Genomic DNA, 19,147 nt, shown 5'->3' on the forward strand with positions numbered 1-19,147 from the left:
TCGGGCTGCCTTTGCCTTCTGCTCCTGACTTGGGATATACCGACACCCGCTGTACCTTCTCCGGCTTCTTGCCCAAACCTGACTGAGGGATTCCGGCGTCCCTACCATTGCCGAGGTGACATCGTCTGAAGATGCGGTTCGCTGCCGCCCGCTGGCATCGCCTCCGCGGCCGTCAGCTGCTCTGTTTCGCCTTGGTTCTTCTGACCCAGCTCGCCGTCTCGCCGTCTCTGCTGACAGGTAAGAAGCGTCGTGGGCCGGCGAGGAGACACGGCGGCGGCCCGCTGTCACTGCACACTGTGATCTCTCTGTTTATGCTCCAGGTTCCGTGGCCGGTTGTGAGGAGGAAGGAGCCGTGATAGAGATCCCACTGATCACAGACAACCCCTGCATCTCCTGTCGGTGTCTGGTAAGGAAATGCGCCTCCCCCACCATTGTCCCAGTCTCTCCCACCATTGTCCCGGCTTCTCTCCCCCCCCCCCCCCCAAGTGTCCCGGCGCTGTTAACACACCCGACGCATCTATGCTGGGCCCCGCGTCTCTGAAACGCGTTTCTGATGAGCAGAATGCTGAAGCTCTTGGTGTCAACGCCCCTAGTCGGGGATCAGTGCCCACAATGGTCTCTGGTGCTGAGCGCAGTGTTTGGAGTCCATTCCCTCTGCATTTGCTGACGAATCTGTGCGGTTCGTTGCTTTGTCCGCTTCACTATTGGGATTGTGTGTGTGTCCGGCAGCCGCTTGCACCGGCCTATGCCCCACAGACAGCTGTCAGTTCTTTGTCAGCGCATTGTCGGACACCCGGGACTCTCGTTTAATTCTCGCCGATTGCAGACTAGCTGTTGGTTTGTTGGTTTTCTTGCATTCCTGACTACAATTTGCAAACTCCGACTGAGCCCGATTATATCCTTTGGACAGAAGTCACCGGGGCATCTGTCGGTCCAGTTGGTGATGGGGTGCCTAACGTGTTATCGCAGGGACGGTCAGAGGGAGCAGACTTAGGAAACTTTAGTACCAGGCTGTGTTGGTGGTACAGGGCGCCAGCCCGAGGACAGGCACCTCCCGGATCTGCAGCCGAGTGTGGCCGGCGTCAGGGCTGCAGGTGCGATGTGTGTGGGTGCGGTAGCACCAGCGGGTTTGCCGGGCTCCGGAAGCGCACAACCACCTCTCCATGTGGAACACCCGAATTCAGTGGACTAGATCAGCTCGAGACTTTCACTATTACTGCCGCTGGTTCTCTGAAACACTGAGCTCGTCGCCAAGGAGTAAAACCGGATCAGCAGACCCTCTAAAATTCTCGGCACAGGGTTCTCGCTCTAGCAGTTACTCTCTGCTTTCAGGGTGAACAGAATGGGTAGTTGCGCCCTGCGAGCTCCGGTGCTGTGCTCGGACCACGAGACGCTCTGCGTGTCTAAGGACTCCTGTTGGAGCATATCTGGCTGCTGAATCACTGTGGTCCAGAGCTGGGATCATTGTGGGTTTGCATCAGGAAATGTCTGTGGCTGGTGCAAGTATGAAAAGCCTCAGGGAATGGTAACTCTGGGCTGGGGTCTTGTCAAAATCTCCCGATAAAAAGTAAAAGAAAATCTGGATGTCTCTGCTCTTAGAAACATCCCTGGAACTGTCCTTGGCATTTCTCTTACGGCATTTCTGGGTGGGTCTAGTTAATGGCATAGGAAACCTGCTCCTTTGTAACTTCGCTGGACCTGTAGGCCCCGGCAAAGTGTTGTGGAATAGAGGGATCTAGGAGTACAAGCACTTCTTCCCTGAAAATGGTGTCTCATGAAGAAGGCATTTGGCACGCTGGGCTTTCATCAGTCAAGGCACTGAGTGTGAAAGTTGGGATGTTATGTTGCAGTGGTACCAGACATTGGTGAGGCTGCATTTGGAATATCGTGTTCAGATTTGGTCACCCTGTTATAAGAAAGGTGCCATTGAGCTGAAAAGAGTGCAGAGAAGTTTAATAAGGATGCTGCCAGGACTGAGTTATGGAGAGAGGTTGAGCAGGTGGTAACTTATTTTCACCAGAGTATAGGAGAATGAAAGATGATTTTATAGAAATGTATAAAATTATGAAGGGCATAGTCTTGGTGAAGGGTGAATGCACATGGTCTTTTTCCAAAAATTGTGGAACCAAGAAGTAAGAGGCAAAGGTTTATGGTGAAAAGGGAGAGATTTAAAGGGATTAAGGGGCAAATTTTTCACCCAGGGAGTGTTTCAGGGATGATATGCCAGAGGAAGTGGTTGAGCCATGTATATTAACATTTTAAAGCTACTTGGACAGGTACATGGATAGGAAAGATTTAGAGGGATATAGACCAGTGTAGGCAAATGGACCAGTTGGGCCGAAGGACCTGTTTTTGTGTTGTATGTTTACATGAATCTTGCCCTTACATTATTGATCTCCAGTTCACTCAGCCCCCGTACACTGTGTCTCCAGTGTAGGGAAAGTGAACTGTTGCCACAGTCCCCCTTATTAGCTCAGGATGTCCCAGTCAGTAAACTACCGACAGTCAGAGTGAAATGCGTAATACTGAACCCCAAAGATTGTCAGTGAACTCCACTCAGTGACATGGATTTGGGGCTTTATTGTTTCCTTTGTTGTGACCAGGAAAAAAATCTCCTGAGTGTTTTCGGGGACTCTCAACAGCTTCTGCCATTCTTTATATTTTCCCACAAAGTGGGGAAGTGTTGGATTGGAAAGAGTTTGGGACTGAACCTGGCTGCTCAGTTGAATGGGTCGGCTGTGCGTGACCAGCTCTGAATATCTTCCCTTGTCGTGGCACTGAGAGGCCAGGAAGAAGCATGGCCTCTGTATCACTGCGGCTGAGTGCTCGGGGGAACCCTATCCCCTAGGGACTGCTGGTGTCTGTTCGAGAAGCTGGCTTCCTCAGTGATGCGTACACAGTTTCAACATTGATTGTTTTCCTGGATGTGTGCATGCGCTGAATGCTTACCAGGCACACTGCCCTGTTTGCTTGATTAACAGCTCCGTATGTGGAGAAGTGGGAGCAAATGTTTATCAACACGGGTTGGAGCCAAGTCACTGGTTTACGTTTGGAAGTTCAGCTCCTGTTTGAATAAATTGAGTGTAAAACTGCTCGTTTGCAGTCTGTGCTGAATCGCAGGCAGCTTGTGCAGTGCACTCTAGGTCCGTGCGGACTTTTACAGTTGGTGAGAGGTCAGTTTGATACCAAGTCCTGTGAGTAAAGTGCAGTGCCATACTGTATCACACTAGCCAGTCTCCTGTACGTTTGCAGTCCTCAGTTGCAAGGATCACCTTGTGACCCTTGAAGACCTCTCTGGAAGATAGCAACTGGAGGTGATGGAGCTGGCATTTCTTCACTACAGTAAGGTTCAGACCACCTGATAGACACTGCAACCCTGGACCCATCAATGCAATGTCACCTCTCCACTGTTACTGTTGTCTTTACTATTCACCGGATTCACAGACGGCATGCATGGCCACCTTGCCCACACATGGACACTTCTCCCTCCCCATGACCCGCAAATCAGACAGAAAAGATGTCACCAGTTTGATGGCTGTTGTTTGCAAAGGCTATTGTCAGCTAACACCTTGGAATCAAGGGAATTGTTGTAGCACAGAAAGACTCAAGTCATGTCTATACCAGCCCTATGTAAGCTCAATCCAGCCAGTCCCACGTCCTGATCCTCTCCTCATAGCCCTGCAGCTCCTTTGGGATGTAGAGCATCCCAAATCCCAACTGCTTGCTGTGTAAATCACTTCATTATTCATTTCAGTTTTAGTTATTTTGCTTATCACCTTCATTCATAGAAACATAGAAACCCTACAGCAGAATACAGGCCCTCCGGCCCACAATACTATGCTGAACATGTACTTACTTTAGAAATTGCCTAGGGTTACCCATAGCTCTCCATTTTTCTAAGCTCCATGTACCTATCCAGGAGTCTCTTAAAAGACCCTATTGCTTCCACCTACACCACCACTGCCAGCAGCCTATTCCATGCACTCACCTCTCTCTGCATAAAAAAACTTACCCCTGACATCTCCTCCAAGCTCCTTAAAACTGTGGCCTCTCGTGCTGGCCATTTCAGCCCTGGGAAAAAGCCTCTGACTATCCACATGATCAATGACTCTCATCATCTTATACACTTCTATCAGGTCACCTCTCATCCTCTGTCACTCCAAGAAGAAAAGGCTGAGTTCACTCAACCTATTCTCATAAGGCATGCCCCCCAATCCAGGCAACATCCTTGTAAATCTCCTCTGCACCCTTTCTATAGTTTCCACATCCTTCCTGTAGTGAGGTGACCAGAACTGAGCACAGTACTCCAAGTGGGGTCTGACCGGGGTCCTATATAGCTGTAACATTACCTCTCTGCTCTTGAACTCAATCCCACAGCTGATGAAGGACAATGCACTGTATGCCTTCTTAACCACACAATCAACTTGAGCAGCAGCTTTGAGTGTCCTGTGGACTCGGACCCCAAGATCCCTCTGATCCTCCACACTGCGAAGAGTCTTACCATTAATACTATATTCTGCCATCATATTTGACCTACCAAAATGAACCACCTCACACTTATCTGGGTTGAACTCCATCTGCTACTTCTCAGCCCAGTTTTACATCCTATCAATGTCCCGCTGTAACTTCTGACAGCCCCCCACACTATCCACAACACTCCCAACCTTTGTGTCATCAGCAAATTTACTAACCCATCCCTCCACTTCCTCATCCAGGTCATTTATAAAAATCACGAAGAGAAGGGGTCCCAGAACAGATCCCTGAGGTACACCACTGGTCACCAGCCTCCATGCAGAATATGACCCATCTACAACCAATCTTTGCCGTCTGTGTGCAAGCCAGTTCTGGATCCACAAAGTAATGTACCCTTGGATCCCATGCCTCCTTACTTTCTCAATAAGCCTTGCATGGGGTACCTTATCAAATGCCTTGCTGAAATCCACGTACACTACATCTACTGCTCTACATTCATCAATGTGTAAAGTCACATCCTCAAAAAATTCAATTAGGCTTGTAAGGAACGACCTGCCTTTGACAAAGCCATGCTGATTATTCCTAATCATATTGTGCCTCTCCAAATGTTCATAAATCCTGCCCCTCAGGATCTTCTCCATCAACTTACCAAGCAACCATTATCTTCAGTATCAATATCTCCAGTTCTTGAGCCTCTATTAATGGAAATACCTTTTTTCTCTCTCTCCTCCATTAGATTCATTCACAGCCTCCTCTGTTCCAAGAGGAAACTCCAAATCCTCTCACCCCTGGGATGAATCACTTTGTAAATTTCTTCGGCATCCTCCAAAACATTCACATCTTAAGGTGTGGCCCAGAACTGGACACAGTTACTTCAGTTATGACACAACCAGTATTTTATGAAGTTTCATCAAGATTTCCATGTCTTTCTACCCTGTGTTTCTGTAAATAAATCCCAGGTGGTGACTGCCAGCTAGTCATAGACAAAAAAGTCAAGGAACATTACAGCTCAGATACAGGCCTTTTGGCCCATCTAGTCTGTGCTGAACCACTAATCTGCCTAGTCACCCAGACCATAGTCCTAAATACCCAACTCAGCCATGCACCTATCTAAATGTCTACTCAGTGTTGAAATTGACCCTGCATCCACCATTTGAATTGGCAGCTCATTCCACAATCTCCCCACTCTCTGAGTGAAGTTCCCCCTCATGTTCTTAAACATTTCACCTTTCACCCTTAACTCATGATCTCTAGTTTAATCTCACCCAACCTCAGTGAAAAATCCGGCTTCCTGTTACCCTATCAATAGCCCTCATAATTTTGTACACCTCTATTAAATCTCCGCTCAGTCTTCTCCATTCTAGGGAAGAAAATCGTAGTCTATTTAACCTTTCCCTATAACTCAGGTATTCAAGTCTCGGCAACATCCTTGTAAATTTTCTCTGTACTCTTTCAATCTTATTTACTGTACACCTTAACTGTAAGTAGGTGACCAAAACTTCACAAAGTACTCCAAATTAGGCCTCAGCAACATCTTATACAATTTCATCAAAAGTTCCCAACTCCTACACTCAACATATTGATTTATGAAGGCCAATGTTGAATGTTAGACTACGTGTAGTTAAGACCATAAGATATAGGAGCAGAATTAGGCCATTTGTCCCATTGAGTCTGCTAACCATTTTATCATGGCTGATCCATTTTTCCTCTCAGCCCCCATATTTCTCGTCCATTTTTACTGTGGGGAAAATGATGGAAAACAAGAAATGGATGAAATCATTGGTTTCATCTTGAACCACAGAAGAATTTGTAGGGAGGAAGTATGGAGGCTATAACAGTAGTATGGTGGATAATTCCTCTGGGCCTGACCTGGTCCCAGACCTTGATGGAAGTTAGAGAATAAATTTTGGAAGGCCTTACAGAGATTTTGGAAGTACCTGAAGACTGGAAAGTGGCTGACACATTACTGGGTTGTTTAAAAAGGGTAGTGAAAACAAGCCAGGAAACTATGGACCAGTGAATCTGACATTATTGGTGGATTAAGTCTTGGAAAGGATTGTAAGGTAAAGGGTTAGACCATCATTTGGAGAAATGGGTCTGATTTGCAATAGTCAGCTCAGCTTTGTGCATAGGAAGTCATGTCTGACAAATCTTGGAGTTCTTCAAGAACGTAACCAAGAAGATAGAGGTGGGGTGGGGCAGTGGATGTTGTCCATGTGGACTTTAAAAAGGACTTTGACAGGGCCACTCATGGCGGACTAGCCTGTGGTCTAGTCTCGCATGGGATCCAGGGGTGGGGGTGAGGGAAATAGCTGATTGGTTCAGTGGTAGGAAGCGAAGGATAATGGTCAAGGGTTGTTTCTCCAACTGGAAGCCTGTGTCTAATGCAGTGCAAAGTCTACATAAGACTTGCACAGTCGGACTTGCACCCAATGTGGTCTTCTACTGCTGTAGTCTGTCCATTTCAGGTCTCTTCTTAGATTGCATTTCTTTCCTGTTCTAATGTTCTGTCTGAACAATAACTGAACCAGTTGACCATGTTTGCATGCTTTTATACATTGAGTTGCTGCCACATGATTGGCTGATTTGATGTCTGCATTAACAAGCAGGTGTACCTAATAAAGTGGCCACAAAGACAGGTTGCATGGGCTGGGACTTTATTCACTGGAATGTAAGCGATCGAGAGGTGACCTGATAGACAGGCATAAACAGGGTGAAAGCACATAGACTTTTTTTCAGGGAGGAGGAGCTAAAAACATGAGGGCATCGGTTTAAAATCAGAGGTGAGATATTTAAGAGGGACATTCGGTACAGCTTCTTTACACAAAGGGTGGTGCATAATTGGAATGAGCAACCAGAAATAGTGGTTGACACAGCCATATTAGCAAAATTTAAAAGCCATCTAGATCGGTACATGGATAGGAGGTGGTTAGAGATCTGTGAGTTAAACATGGGTAGATGGGACTAGCTTGCTGGGCAACTCAGTTACCACGATCGAGTCGGGTTGAAGGGCCTTTTTCCATTCAGCACGACTCTATGACATACACCAAGCCAAAGTGAAAAACTTGTTTTGCATGCCATCCATACAGATCACTTCATCACATCAATGCAGTGAAAAACAATCACAGAATGCAGAATAAGGTGCCACAGTTACAGAGAAAGTGCAGCACTGACAGAATGTGCAGGGAACGAGGATCAAGTTCAAGTTCAGTTTATTGTGGTTCATCTGTACATGCATCTTCCAGACCAAGGTGCACAGGACAGTACACACCATTCACACACAAGACATAAAATAATATTACCTCTAGTAGATTAACAAATAATAGGTGCACTTATGACACAAATTAAAAAGTAAACAATATAAAGCTACTGGCGCTTCATGAATGATGAGACATGGGTGGTGGCAGGGAGTTCAATACTCTCACAGCCTGGGGGAAGAAGCTGTTTCCCATCCTAACAGTTCTTGTATTAATGCTACAGTACCTCCTGTCTGATGGTAAGGAGTAAGGCATCATTAAACAGATGGGAGGGATCATCAACAATGCTAAGAGCCCTGCATACACAGCGCTCCTGATGAATATCTCTGATGGATGGAAGAGAGACCCCAGTGATCCTCTCACCAGTTCTTGCTATCCTTTGTAAGGACTCGTGGTCAGATTCCTTGCAATTCCTGTATCAGATGGTGATCCAGCTGGCCAGGACACTCTTGATGGTGCTCCGGTAAAAATTGATTATAATGGGGCAGGGGGTGGTGGGTGGTGGAGCCTCACTTGTCTCAATCTCCTCAAGAGTTGGAGCTGCTGCTGTGCTTTCTTGACCAAAGAGGTGGTGTTAAGGGACCAGGTGTGATTGTCCGTAACGTACACTCCCAGAAACCTGGTGCTTCTAACTCTCTCCACGGAGGAGCCATGAATCTGCAATGAGGAGTGGTTAGCCTGCACCTTCCTAAAGTCCACAATCAGCTCTAGATAGAAGGGATTGAGTTTAATTTGGCATTGTGTTCGGCATAGATGTTGTGGGCCAAGTTCCTGTGCTGTACTGTTCTACGTTCACTCTCTGGACACCTGGATCAGGAGAGCTCAGGTGGGCACAGCTGGAGAGGTTGGTTGTGTGAGCACCTGGGTTGTTGAGAGGACGAAGACCCATTCAGACTTCATGTCCATTTGATCCTTTTTGGGGCACCAGACCCTCAGGTCAGGGGAGACATTTGCTAACTTCTGGTTCACAAGAGCAGAAGGCCATGGAGTCCAAGTCTTCCCCTCCATGTAGTGCATCACAGTTGACCTTCCTCTGTCCTCACCCTTTCTGTCTCATATGCTTCTTAAGAACATGACTACAGGAATAGGACTAGAAAATTGGAAGGTGGCTAAAAGTTTCAAGAAAAGTAATAGGGATAATCCTAGGAATTATAGACAAGTGAGTCTTACATCAGAGGTGGGGAAACTGTTGAAGACACAAAATTTATGTGCATTTGGAGAAGCATAGTCTGATTAAGGATAGTCAATATGGCTTTGTGAGGAACAGGTCATGCCTCACAAGCCTGATTGGATTCTTCGAGGAAGTGACACAGAAGGAAGAGAGTCATGTAGATGGAGTGTATTCTGCCTGGATGTCTGCTGACTAGTGGTGTTCAGCAGGTTGCTGTTCTGGGACTTCTGCTCTTTGTGAGTTTTATAAATGACTTGGATGAGGAAGTGGAACAGTGGGTTAGTAAGTTCGCAGGTGACATGAAGATTGGTGGTGTTGTAGATAGTGCAGAAGGTTGTCACAGGTTATAATGGGACATTGATAGAATGCAGAACTGGGCTCAATAATGGCAGATGGAGTTCAATCTGGAAAAGTGTGGAGTGATTCACTTTGAAGTGTTGAACTTGAAGCCATAGTACAGGGTTAGTGGTAGGATTTTTAGCTGTGTAGAGGAAACAGGGATCTTGGGGTCCCCTTCCATAGATTCATCAAAGTTACAGTGCATATTGATAAGGTAGTTAAGAAAGCGTATGGTGTGTTTGCCTTTGTTAGCCAGGGGACTGAGTTCAAGATGTAAAACTCTAGGTAGACCACACTTAGATATTATTTGGATCTCTTATCCAAATGTCTTACTAGCTCTTCTTTCAGTTAGTCCTGACGAAGGGTCTCGGCCCGAAACGTCAACTGTACCTCTTCCTAGAGATGCTGCCTGGCCTACTGTGTTCACCAGCAACTTTGATGTGTGTTGCAAACTAGGGCCTTTCTCTTTGGTGCGAAGGAGGATGACAGAAGACTTGAGAGAGGTGTATAAGTGGACAGCCAGTGCCTTTTTCCCAGGGCAGCTATGGCTAATATGAGAGAGCATTATTTTAAGGTGATTGAAGGAAAGTATAGGGGGGATCTCAGAGATAAAGTTTATACAGAGTGGTGAGTGCATGGAATGTACTGCTGGAGGTAGATCCATCAGAGACATTTAAGAGATTCTTATATAGGGATGAAAAAATGGAGGGCTGTGTGGGAGGGTGAGTTAGATTTATTTTGGAGTAAGTTAAAAGATCTGCACACCACTACATACCAAAGAACCTGACCTGTCATGTGTTCTATGTAATATTCAGCAGCTTGGTCTCTGCTGCCCCCTGTGGTGGAGAACTCTAAAGCTCACCATTCCTTGGGTGAAGAGATTTCTCTTCATTTTAGCCCTAGTATCCTCCTTAATCCCAGGTCATGGGGACTCCTAGTGAGAAGGAAAATTCCTCCCTGCGTGCAGTCTGTCTACTCCTGTAAGAACTTTATAAGTTTAAATAAGATCTGTAGAGCACAGGATCTAGTGATACCTGTCCAGAAGAGCTATGAATGAAATCTGAGAAAATGTTCTATAATAAACGGGTTGCCCAGTTTCAGAGGACCTTCTGCATTTTGCTTTAATATTATAACCAAACATGAAATCTGGCTGATGTGTTTTGATATAATTCATTGTCCAGATTAAATCAAAAGTTTGATGGGCTTGTTGCATTGGAGATGGTTTCCCTTTGAAACTGATTTCACCTGAGCCTCGTGCACAATTCACAGCGTGATAATGTACTTGTGGGCTGAACGAAGGTGCAATGAGGGTCACATCTCACACACACATGAACACTTGAGTCACAGGCAGAGCTCTCTGCATCAAAAACACTATCTGACCTAACTGGCTTCACTGGCCTCCTGGCACTTCCAAAGTTATTTTTGAAGATCAGGTTAATGTTTTGAATATGATCAGGTAATGTTTTGACAGCTTTCTGATGTTAATATTTTTAGTTGCCATAATGCAAGTGATTTTGTAATCTAACCTGTGATCTGGTTCACACACGGCTCACAGAATGTGAAATTTGTGCCCAGACATCAGAAGGAAAACAATGTCAACAGACCTTTTCAATGCAGTGTTTCTATGTTTCTTTGGGAATGGAGCTGGGAATTGGACTGACCCATTCTCTCAGCTGATAGTGAGAGTGGGACACAAACAAAACTGTTGGTTGGTTTGTTCTGTTCACTTTCAGGACCTGGCCATGTTTGGACAGGACGGTATTTATTGCCATTCCTCGGTGCCCTGGAGGGGTCTGGGGTAGACTGTCACTGATAGTGAGGGAATCTCTCACTGCATGACAATCTGCTGGATTAGGCTGTCTCTGATGTTGCTACAGGAATTGACGCTCCAGGTGTTTGTGGCCTGCACAGAGGCTGGTGTGTGTGTGCGGCTGGACTGTGTTACCCTGCCACAGCCAGGTTCACTTCTCACTGAGTCACCACCACCACCAGTGCAGCGGCAGCACCATCTACTGCAGCTCTACTCCACTTCCCAGCTACACTGACACACTCACTTGCATTTGACACCCCACGCTGACACGCCCACCCCACGCTGACACGCCCACCCCACGCTGACACACCTACCACACACTGACACACTCATCCAACACTGACACACCCACCCCACACTGACACACCTACCACACACTGAAACACTCATCCAACACTGACACACCCACCCCACACTGACACACCTACCACACACTGAAACACTCATCCAACACTGACACACCCACCCCACATTGACACACCTACCCCGTGCTGGCACACCCACCCCACACTGACAAACCTACCCCATGCTGGCACACCTACCACACACTGACACACTCATCCAACACTGACACACCCACCCCAAGCTGACACACACTTCCCCACACTAAAGCTCACACTACATACTGACACACTCACTCTCCCACACGCTTAGCTCAGACTGATGCACCTCATACTGCCACATCTAATCCCTGCAACTTCTGAGCAAGGTGCTGGTGTTGGTTTATTACTGTCACATGTACCAAGATACAATGTAAAACTTCTTTTGCATACAGATCAAATTATTGCACAGTGCATTGAAGTAGAATATGGTTAAAAAATAAAGCAGAATAAATTATAAAAGCAACTGAAAAGATGCTATGCTGGTAAATGATAAAGTGTAAGATTGTAATGAGGTATATAGTGATGCCAAAAGACCATCTTATCATACAAGAGTTCTTTTCACGAGTCTGATAACAGTGGGACTGAAGTTGTTCGTGATCCTGGTGTCAGTGTTTCCAGGCCTTTGTAACTTGTGCCCAGTGGGAGAGGGGAGAAGAGAGGATGACTGGGGTGGGAGGGGTCTTTGATTATGCTGGCAGCTTTACTGAGGCAGCGAAGAGTACAGACAGGGTCCATGGAGGGGAGGCTGGTTACTGTGATGTGCTGAGATGTGTCCACAACTCTACCGTTTCCTGCAGTCTTGTGCAGAGCAGTTGCCGTACCAACCCATTATGCATCTAGACAGAATGTTTCAGATAGAATACGTTCTATGAAGGAAATTCACCACTTGCCCTTTCAGAGTAGTCCCAGTTCCACCCCAGCATTCTTTGTAACTGAACACTCTGAACTGCTAGGGAGAGTTTTTGAAGGCGATGATACTGACGAAGGCAGTGCTGCCTCACATGAGTCAGTGGGTGCTCCCTGTCTGCTGGTCCTGCCAGACTGTGAGCGGAAATGTGTGCAACAGTGTGTTAGTAGACTTTGGATTCATTGCAGCGACCTGCAGCCTGAGTGCACGGAATGTTTGCAGTTTTCACAGGTTAGCAGGAACTTATACGCCCCACAGCCTAGTGTGGCCGAAACCTGGTGCACAGTGAACATGCTTGATGGGGTTTCTGCCACTCGGGGTCAGTGGAGTGGTAATGAGGTGGGTGAGTGGTGTTGGCAGGGTCACCCACTGGACTCCTGGCCTCTCCCTTCACTCTGTCAATAGATAACAGAGCCACCTCTGGTTCAGTTAGTCTCAGTGCTCCCAGCAGGGTGAGGGTCCTCTGTGCAGCTTCCCATCATAAACAAAATGAGCCAGGGGGTGGGAAGAGGTACCGTCCACCTACAGTAGTAGACATTTGGGGGAACAGTGTCCTGGAGCACCCTGCTTATAATTTGTATTTGTGAGCTGCTTGAGGTCCCCATCCCACCCCTCCTACACCTCTCCAGGGTCCAGACGTTTGCACTGTGATGGAGCTGTTCTTTCCTGGGGGTGTGGGATTCTGGCTGCAGATAATGGAGGAACTGAAGGGAGCCAGAGTGGTTTTACACGTGGGCGTGGGTCATGATGTCACCACTGATCAGGAGGACTCTGCCCCAAGGCTCAGACCAAGATGGAGAGCTGACTACATGTGGGGTGGGCTTTATGAGCTGCAGTATCTAAAATTATCGGTGAGACTACTTGGCAACCTCTGGGATGTGTCGTCAGGAATGAGCTAATGGAATCGGCCAAGCCATTGTGACATTGTTGCGCATAGAGAGAGGCACACATCACCGTCTCTGCTGAGCTGGAAATTGGGATCCAGTGGTAAATGGCCCCACCACTTTGCATGGAGGCTGGTGTCAGACTGGCTCAACTCAACTTGTTACCACGAAGGAAAATCCAGGTCAGAGACTGATTATCGGACTGCTGCTGTTAGCTGGAGGAGAAGGGTGAAGGTCAGTCATCAGTTCTAGGGCCCTCTGGTCCCTGTTGCCTCGGCAACGGGCTATCCACGTTTGGGCAGAGAATTCTGATCCGGCTTTTGCAGTAAAACTGGATTAACTAACAGAAGTGGATTTCACAGATCAATGTCTTCCCTGGATTAAATGTGCCCAAACATCACAATCTTCTGGCTTGCAGTATTTTTTTGTTTTGCAAGAAATAACTTCAATCCCCGACCATTTTATCAGTAAGCACTGAAGGACAGCAGCCTCGTGGCTGTTGTCCTTCAGTAGAAAGCTGGAGTGAGGAGTCTGGTATTAATACGTAGTCCTTAATCCAGGGCATGTTACTTTGTGACTTTAATCATTGGCTTTCCATCAATAGAACACGTGACTGAACCTTGCTCTAGATGGTATAATTTTTGAATTCCATTTCTCCCATGGCCACTTCATTAACTAAATTTGACACAGATGTGACTTAAATGTTGTTGATTTCATGGAAGATAGAATGCAGAATGGCAGACCAAAGTATTGGTTTATGCCACCACAGAGGAATTTTGATCAACTGCACTCAGCAGTTCCTGGCAAACATATTCAGCCTTTATTAATTTGTCTGCAGGAAGTGAAGTAATCAGTACGTGTGTTATACTTTCCACAGACGGGTCTTGGGTTGTAAAGATTGAGGAATGAGATGTCGAGGTCATTTGGTTCCTGAAAACTCTGGTGTGTGAAAGAGAGCTCCACAAGCCTCTGCAGGAAGGAATGTTTGATAACCCCTTCCAAAACACCTCAGTCCAATCACTCATCTGTGTCTGCCTGGCCGTAAGTTTGGTGTGTTTAATCTGGGGATGGATGTATATGAACTGCTGGACAAAAAGTGTAGATTTGCAGGAACCCAAACTTTGGTAGAGTTGTGGGTAGTAAGGAAGGTTGTCAAAGGATTCAGCAGGATTTAGATCACTTGGAAATATGGGTGAAGAAATGGCAAATGGAATTTAATTCTGGCAAGTGTGAAGTGTTGCATTTGGGAGGACAAAGGTAAGAGGAAAGTACACTGTAGATTGGTGGTCCCCAACCTCCAGGCCGCAGACCGATACCAGGCCACGAAGAATGCAGTGGTGCAGTGGTAGCCGGAACGAACCCAGCACATCTTTAAGAAAAAAGCTGAAATAAACAAGCTAATTAATTAGGTGCCGCCAGGCACGTAAATGTCAGCCCAGATCAGAGGCGATTGCCGATTGCATCGCCTCTGATCTGGGCTGACATTTACATGGCGGGTGGCACCTAATTAATTCATTAGCTTGTTTATTTCGGCTTTTTTCTTAAAGATGTGCTGGGTACGTCCCAGCTACCGTTGTACCGCTGCGTGCTTTGCGGCAATGTATCGGTCCGCGGCCTGGAGGTTGGGGGCCACTGCTGTAGATGGCAGGATCCTTAGGACCTCTGATGTGTAAGGGATCTTGGGATGCAAGTCCATCGCTTTCTGAAAGTGGCAACACAAGTAGAGAGGGTGGTAAAGCTGTATCTGCATACTTGCCGTCACCGGACATGATGTTGAGTATAGAAGTTGGAAAGTCATGTTGCAGCTGTGTGAAAATTCAGTGAGGCCACGTTGGTGGCATTGTGTGCAGTTCTGGTTGCCAAATTACATGCAGATGCTGTGGGTTCAGAAGAGGTTTACCAGGATGTTGTCTGAGTGTGTTAATTGAACAAACTTGGACATTTCCTCTGGAGTGCTGTGAGATAAGGAGCAACCTAACCAATATGAGAGGCATAGACAGGGTAGATCAGGGGTTTCCAACCTTTCTGATGCCATGGACCAATACCATGAAATGAGGGGTCTATGGACCACAGGTTCAGAACCCCTGGGGCAGATAGCCAGAGTCTTTTTCCAATGCTGGAAATGTCAAATACTGAGGTCATGCATTCAAAGTGAGAGGGGGTAAGTTTAAAAGAGATCTAGAGGATGCCTGGAATGCTTTGCCAGGGGACATGGGGGAAGAAGAAATGACAGCAACATTTAAGAGGCAGTTAGATGGACACATGAACAGGCAGGGGATGGAGGGATACAGACCATGTGAAGGCAGATGGTGTTAGTTTAAATTGGCATCATGGTCAGTATAGACATAGTAAACCAAAGGGTCTGTTCCTGTGCAATACTCTGCTGTGTTATAGTCTGAAACCTGGAGTATTTAAACCAGAGCACTGGCCAAAAGTTCCTTGTGTAGAGTCAATACAGGAGATTTCCTGGGATGTACAGTAGCTTGTGGGGGTGTGTAACATCGCCCCCTTATTCAACCTCAGTGCAGGAAGATTGGTCAGGTCCTAGTTTTCAAATTACAAAATTTGGACCAATTTTAGTGAGAATAATTTAATCCCTGTGTCGTGTAGGCTTTGTCTGTGCTGGAATATAAAGAACTGCATGTCTCTAAGAGAACAAAGAGGCACTTGTCTTGCATTTTGTCCCCATTCCCACCCCCACCCCCATTTCCCTCCATTGTCTCCCCCTCCCTCCATTGTCACCCCTTTATTCTGCTGTCCCTCCCACTGTCCTCCATGGCCTCTTCCGCCTCACCTTCCCCATTTCTTGGTGATCCTCACACCCCAGGACTCCCCACTCCTCCTCCTGCCTCTCCTCCAGTGTTGCTGTGATTACACATTCCTTCGACTCTGAGTTCCCTGTTCATTGTTCATTTCCTTTGCAGAACAAAGAGGTGCGATGTACCAGAGAGAAGTGTCCCCCACTGCCCAAGCACTGTGCACTCGTCATCAAACAGACTGGAGCCTGCTGCGAGAAGTGCAAAGGTGCTCCCAGGTTACAGTCTGTCCGTGTGTCTGTGCACCCCTCTGCCTTGTCTGTATGCCTGTCAGTGTGTCTGAGTGCCTGTCTGTGTGTCTGTACACCTGTCTGTCTGTGCACTTGTCTGTGTGCATTTGTTCCTGTTAGTCTTGTCTGTATGTCTGTCTGTGTACATATGCATCTGTCTGCCTCACCTAAGTGCCTGTCTGTGTGTCCGTGCACCTGTCTGTGTGTCTGTACACATGTCTATGCATCTGTTACACGATCTATGGGCTAGTCTGAAGCCACCTCCTGTGTCTTTGCTCAAGATGTAGTCCGTCAATTTATCCCAGAATGATTTGTGTCCCCAAACTCACACTGAATTAGGGCTGGATTGAACACTTTTCACTTCTGTCCCTGACTGTCAGGCATGTAGACCTATACCCTGAAACAGCAGCTCTCTCTCTCACTGACAAAGGCACAGACTCACTTAGTCACTCTTGCATACTCCTTGACTCACACTCACACTCACACTCACACTCACTCACACGCTCTTGCTCTCACACTCACACTCACATACATACATACCTTACAACAGCATGGAAACTGTGCTCAGATCACCCCTCGGCTTTTTCTGTGTAACTTAAGCCCTTGTTTTCAGCTATCCTTCCGGTCAATCTCCAGTGACACAGAACCACTGACAGGGCTTCTGGATTTTGGTCCCTGCTGACATTAGTCCATCTTTGCAGAAATCAAGCCACCAAATTTTACGTTGACACAGGGTGAACACTACAGATGATGAAAATATCACCAGTAGATGGCCCTGTAGGGGGAGGTGAGATCTACAGGAATGGTCCCAGCACGAGAGGTACAGATCCGAGGAGAGACTGGGGCAGAGAATGATACAAGGTGATTTAATCAAACCACTCTGAGCCACTGAGGGGCTAATGGGGAGAGCCCCTCTGTCCTGTAGTAGGGAGGGTGGTGACAAGGGCATAGAGAGACAGGAGTTTATTGAAGCAACAAATTATTCTAATCTGGGACATTGTCGAAAAGGACGGTAAAAATAGCTTTAGCAGGAACCTTACAGGGGAGCTGGGATAACACTGGAAACACCAACATACACAGACTTATGGAGCATGAAGGAAACTCGTGCAATTTTCAAGTGTTAGTACGGATTCAGTGGGTTGAATGGCCTCCCATTGGGAACGGTTCTTAGCAGGTGCAGAGGAAGGTGGGTCATCACCTTGTGATCTCAACCAATCTTCACCTTCACCAGTCTTTGTCTCTTCTCTGCAGAGTGTGTGTTGGATGGGAAGGTATACAACAGCTCCAAAGACTGGCTTGTCCCTTTCAAACCCTGCTTGACCCAGACCTGTCAGGTACGTAATCTGTCTGTGCCCTGCTGGTGATCGCAGGCAAGAGAATGTGAATCGTAACACAGAAGTTTTGTCAGAATGCTGCCTCCCCAGTGAGACATAGAACGTGGTACAGCACAGGAACAGGCTCTTTGGCCTACAATGTTGTGCCAAATGAAATAATCTAGTAATTAAACACTTCACTAAAACAATCCCTTCTGCTTACACAATGTCGATATTCCTCTATTCTCGTAAATGCATCTATTGTGTTTGCCTCCACAACCACCCCTGGCAGAACATTCTAGGTCCACATCACTCTCAGTGTAAAAGGAAAACTTGCCCGCTCATCTCCTTTGCACTTCCCCTCTCTCACCTTAAATTCATACTTTCTGGTACTAGACACTTTGATCCTGGTAAAAAAGATATGGTCTGTCTACTCTGTCTGTGCCTCTCAGAATCTTACAGACCTCTGTCTGGTCTCCTTTCAACTCCCACTGCTGCAGAGATAACAACCTAAGTTTGTCCAGCCTCTCCTGATAGCAAATGCCCTCTAATCCAGGCAGCACGCTGAATCCTCTGCCTCTTCGTCAAAGCCTCCACATCCTTTCTATAATGGCGTGACCAGAATTGAATGCAATACTTCAAAGAAGAGTTTTATAAAGCTGCAAAGCAATTTCCCAGCTTTTGAACTCATTGCCTTGATTAATAAAGGCAAGCATGCACATCCCTTCTGTAGCACCTTAACTTTCAGGGAGCCATGGTCCCTCTGCTCGTCAACACTGTTAACGATCCTGACATTAATTGTGTACTGTCCTATTACATTTGATCTCCCACATTTGGCTGGATTAAACCCTACCTGCCATTTCTCCATCCATATTTGCAAAGTATTTATATCCCACTGCATCCTTTGACAACCTTCTACACTATCCAGAGTGCCACTCATCACTTGTCATCAAGGACTGAGTGACTATGGAGTTGTCCTGCTACACAAGAGTAGGAGGAAACCCCCTCACCCAACTCCTCTGTTCGTGGCCTCAGTCCCATCTTCCTGCACTAATTCCCTATCCTTCCATTCCCTATCCAGAAATCAACACACCTCTGAGTAAACTCAGTGACTAAGACTCCACAGTTTCCAAAACTTCATGACCCCCTTTCCAGCCCCACACTGCTGCTCCCCTATCCCGAGTCTAGGCCCTAGCTGGAAAAAATACCTACAGGTACTGAGAATGTGAAATAAATCAGTAACTTCTAGGTCAGGCAGCACCTGTGGAGAAAGAAAAAGTCTCTGAGAAATACCAGAATCATTATCATTGACATATGCCATGAAATGTTGAGATTTGTTCTTGTGTGGCAGTAGTACAACACAAGACACAAAAAATTACAATAAGCTTAAATTAAAACGTACAAAAGAGGAAAGGCGAGGTACTGTTGATGGGTTCATGGACAATTCAAAGCTCTGATGGAGGGAGGAGAAGCTGTTCCTAAAATGTTGAGTGTGAGTCATGTAATCCTCTCTGATGTCATCGAACTGTGGGAAGGGGTAAGGGGAGTGTGAATGGGGGTCACT

The 19,147-nt window shown here is 46.7% G+C and overlaps 1 protein-coding gene across 4 annotated transcripts in view; it reads left to right on the top strand.

Annotated features, from left to right (window-relative positions):
- Nucleotides 1–19,147, top strand: part of bmper (BMP binding endothelial regulator) — a 67,333-nt gene that overhangs the window by 27,031 nt on the left and 21,155 nt on the right. For 2 of the 4 annotated variants that reach the window (XM_072260671.1, XM_072260699.1), the window contains exons 1-4: nt 129–237; nt 321–406; nt 16,149–16,248; nt 17,522–17,604. In XM_072260671.1, the coding sequence (XP_072116772.1) occupies nt 132–237; nt 321–406; nt 16,149–16,248; nt 17,522–17,604 (375 nt within the window). In that variant the 5' untranslated portion in view covers nt 129–131. Of the gene's footprint in view, nt 1–128; nt 238–320; nt 407–14,101; nt 14,266–16,148; nt 16,249–17,521; nt 17,605–19,147 lie in introns of those variants that run through there. The other 2 variants (XM_072260691.1, XM_072260681.1) reach the window with 2 other exon arrangements.

Source organism: Mobula birostris, chromosome 1, assembly GCF_030028105.1.
Source record: "Mobula birostris isolate sMobBir1 chromosome 1, sMobBir1.hap1, whole genome shotgun sequence".
NCBI lineage: Eukaryota > Metazoa > Chordata > Chondrichthyes > Myliobatiformes > Myliobatidae > Mobula > Mobula birostris.